General features: G+C 38.4%; 1 protein-coding gene across 1 annotated transcript in view; it reads right to left on the minus strand.

The window, feature by feature from the left end:
- Positions 1-2,257, minus strand: part of LOC105681476 (flocculation protein FLO11-like) — a gene marked incomplete at its 3' end in the record, with an annotated part of 4,135 nt that extends 1,878 nt beyond the window's left edge. The window contains exons 1-3 of the mRNA XM_012391221.1: positions 2,099-2,257; positions 1,379-1,937; positions 24-1,165 (exon numbers count right to left, since the gene is read on the minus strand). Coding sequence (XP_012246644.1) covers positions 24-1,165; positions 1,379-1,937; positions 2,099-2,257 — 1,860 coding nt within the window. The remainder of the gene's footprint in view (positions 1-23; positions 1,166-1,378; positions 1,938-2,098) is intronic.
- Positions 2,258-2,571: the final 314 nt, after the last annotated feature.

Raw genomic sequence — 2,571 nt, forward strand, 5'->3', positions numbered from 1 at the left:
GGTGTTTCAGTGGTAGTGGGCACGGACTCTGTGGTAACATTTGTGACTCGGATTGTAGGCGACGTGATTTCAACTTCAAGGGCAAATGTTGTTTCAATTGTCTCGGTAGTAATAGAAATTGGGGTCGTTTCAGTTGTTGTCACCACAGGTGTTTCAGTGGTGGTGGGCAGGGCTTCTGTGGTGACATTTGTGATTTCAACTGTAGGCGAGGAAATTTCAACTTCAGCAGTAAATGTTGTTTCTGTTGTCTCGGTAGCAATAGAAGTTGCAGTCGTTTCAGTTGTTGTCGGCACCGGTGTTTCAGTGGTAGTGGGCACGGACTCTGTGGTAACATTTGTGACTCGGATTGTAGGCGACGTGATTTCAACTTCAAGGGCAAATGTTGTTTCAATTGTCTCGGTAGTAATAGAAATTGGGGTCGTTTCAGTTGTTGTCACCACAGGTGTTTCAGTGGTGGTGGGCAGTGCTTCTGTGGTGACATTTGTGTCTTCAACTGTAGGCGAGGAAATTTCAACTTCAGCAGTAAATGTTGTTTCAGTTGTCTCGGTAGTAATAGGGATTCGAGTCGTTTCAGTTGTTATCACCACGGGTGTTTCAGTGGTAGTGGGCACGGACTCTGTGGTGACATTTGTGACTTCGACTGTAGGCGACGTGATTTCAACTTCAACAACAAGTGTTGTTTCAGTTGTCTTTGTAGTAATAGAAATTGGAGTCGTTTCTGTTGTTGTCGCCACAGGTGTTTCTGTGGTAGTGGGCACGAACTCTGTGGTAACATTTGTGACTCGGACTGTAGGCGAAGTAATTTCAACTTGAACAAGAAATGTTGTTTCAGTTGTCTTTGTAGTTATAATAATTGGAGTCATTTCTGTTATTGTTATCGATGGTGTTTCGGTAGAGATGAATGGTGTTTTCGTAGTAATTTTGGTGACTTCAATCGTAGGAAACGTAAATTGTATCGTAATAGACGGGATGGTTTCCGTTATTATCTTTGTTACGGTTGGTACAGTTGTTGCTGTTACAGGAATTTCAACTGTTATAGTTTCAGTTGTGATATATTGTGTTTCCGTGGTAATATTTGTTACGTGAGTAGTAGGCAATGTAATTGTAGTAACAGTTGATGGAGGAACGGTTATTACAGTTGTTACAACGACAGGCGTTGTCTCTACTGTTACAATAGCAGATTTCGTTGTAGTACTTTCCGTAGTAATGTATGGGGTTGTAATATTTGTAATTTTAGTAATTGGTGTTGTAATTTCAATTAAAGCATGGTATGTCGTTTCAGTTTCAGTAGTGGGCGATCTTGTAATCATTTTTACTGTTGTGATAAGTATAGTTGTTGTTTCTATTGATGTTGTAGTTACATAAATTGCGGTGATACTTTCAGTCGCTGTTGGAACTATTTCTGTAGCAATACCTTTAGTTGTAATTGGTAAAATTTCTGTAGCTGTACTCTTCGTAGTAACTGGTAAAAGTATCCTGGTAGTGGTTTCAACCGCAGTAGTAGTATTCTCGGTGATAGAGCTCTCAGTAGTGAGCCGCACACTTTCCGTAGTAATGACTGTACTTTCAGTAGGAGTAATTTTAGTTGTAGGTAATTTCGTAGTTGTAACCTTTAATATCGTGGTAAATTCTGAAGTTATCATAGTTGTTTCAGTTGTACTTGCTGTCGTAAATACTGTTGTAATTGTTGTAATTGGTGCAGTTGTGATTTTATACCACGACAGAGAAGATGATGTTATAATTAGTAACTTCGTGGTCTCTTCGTACTCGTACCATTCCGGCTTTGCAGTTTCCTTCTCTTCTTCTTTTTCTTCTTCTTCTTTATATTCCTCTTCATATTCTAATTCATGATAAGTTTCGAACATACTAACAAGTTCAGTTACTGGCAATGTCTCTTCAGATGGTGTTGTAAGTACAAATGTCTCCATTGGCGTAGCCTACATAGATAGTTTCAAATCGTTACATAAACTAACTCTAGTACTTCGAGAACACACACAAAAAGCTTCATTACAAAAATATAAATACGATTGCCTGTCTAATGCCATCACATCGGATATTGGATGGCTTAGAAATAAAATAAAATTCATTTCCAACTTACTATTTCAGTTGTAGTGAATAATGTTATAACTTCTGATGCGGTCCGCAATGAAGGAAGTGTAAATATTCTGGTAGAAGAAAATAAATAAATCTCGGAAGTCTCGGGATAAGGCTCTGTGGTAAATTCTAACAAAGTTTCTGCAGTTAGTGGAATTTCCATAACGGATGAAACACTTTCAGTAGAAAACTCTGCAGTTATTGGTATTTTTCGTTCAGTTATTGTCGTCAATAATATTGGGACCGCTGAAATTAAGATCTCACTAATAAATTCCGCAGTTGCAGAAACTAAAAATTCATTTAGAATTTCAGAAGCACTCCTTTCGAAAGTTGTACAAACTTAAAAGATTTTATTACTAACATACCAGTAACTATTACAGTAGTAGATGCTCCGGGAACGAGTGTTGTAGTAACAGCAGCTTCTTCTACAGTTGTTTCCACAGTTGTAGGAGGCGAAGTTGTGACTGTAGTCGTGCG

This window comes from Bombus impatiens, unplaced genomic scaffold, assembly GCF_000188095.3.
Source record: "Bombus impatiens unplaced genomic scaffold, BIMP_2.2 scf_1023, whole genome shotgun sequence".
Classification (NCBI taxonomy): domain Eukaryota; kingdom Metazoa; phylum Arthropoda; class Insecta; order Hymenoptera; family Apidae; genus Bombus; species Bombus impatiens.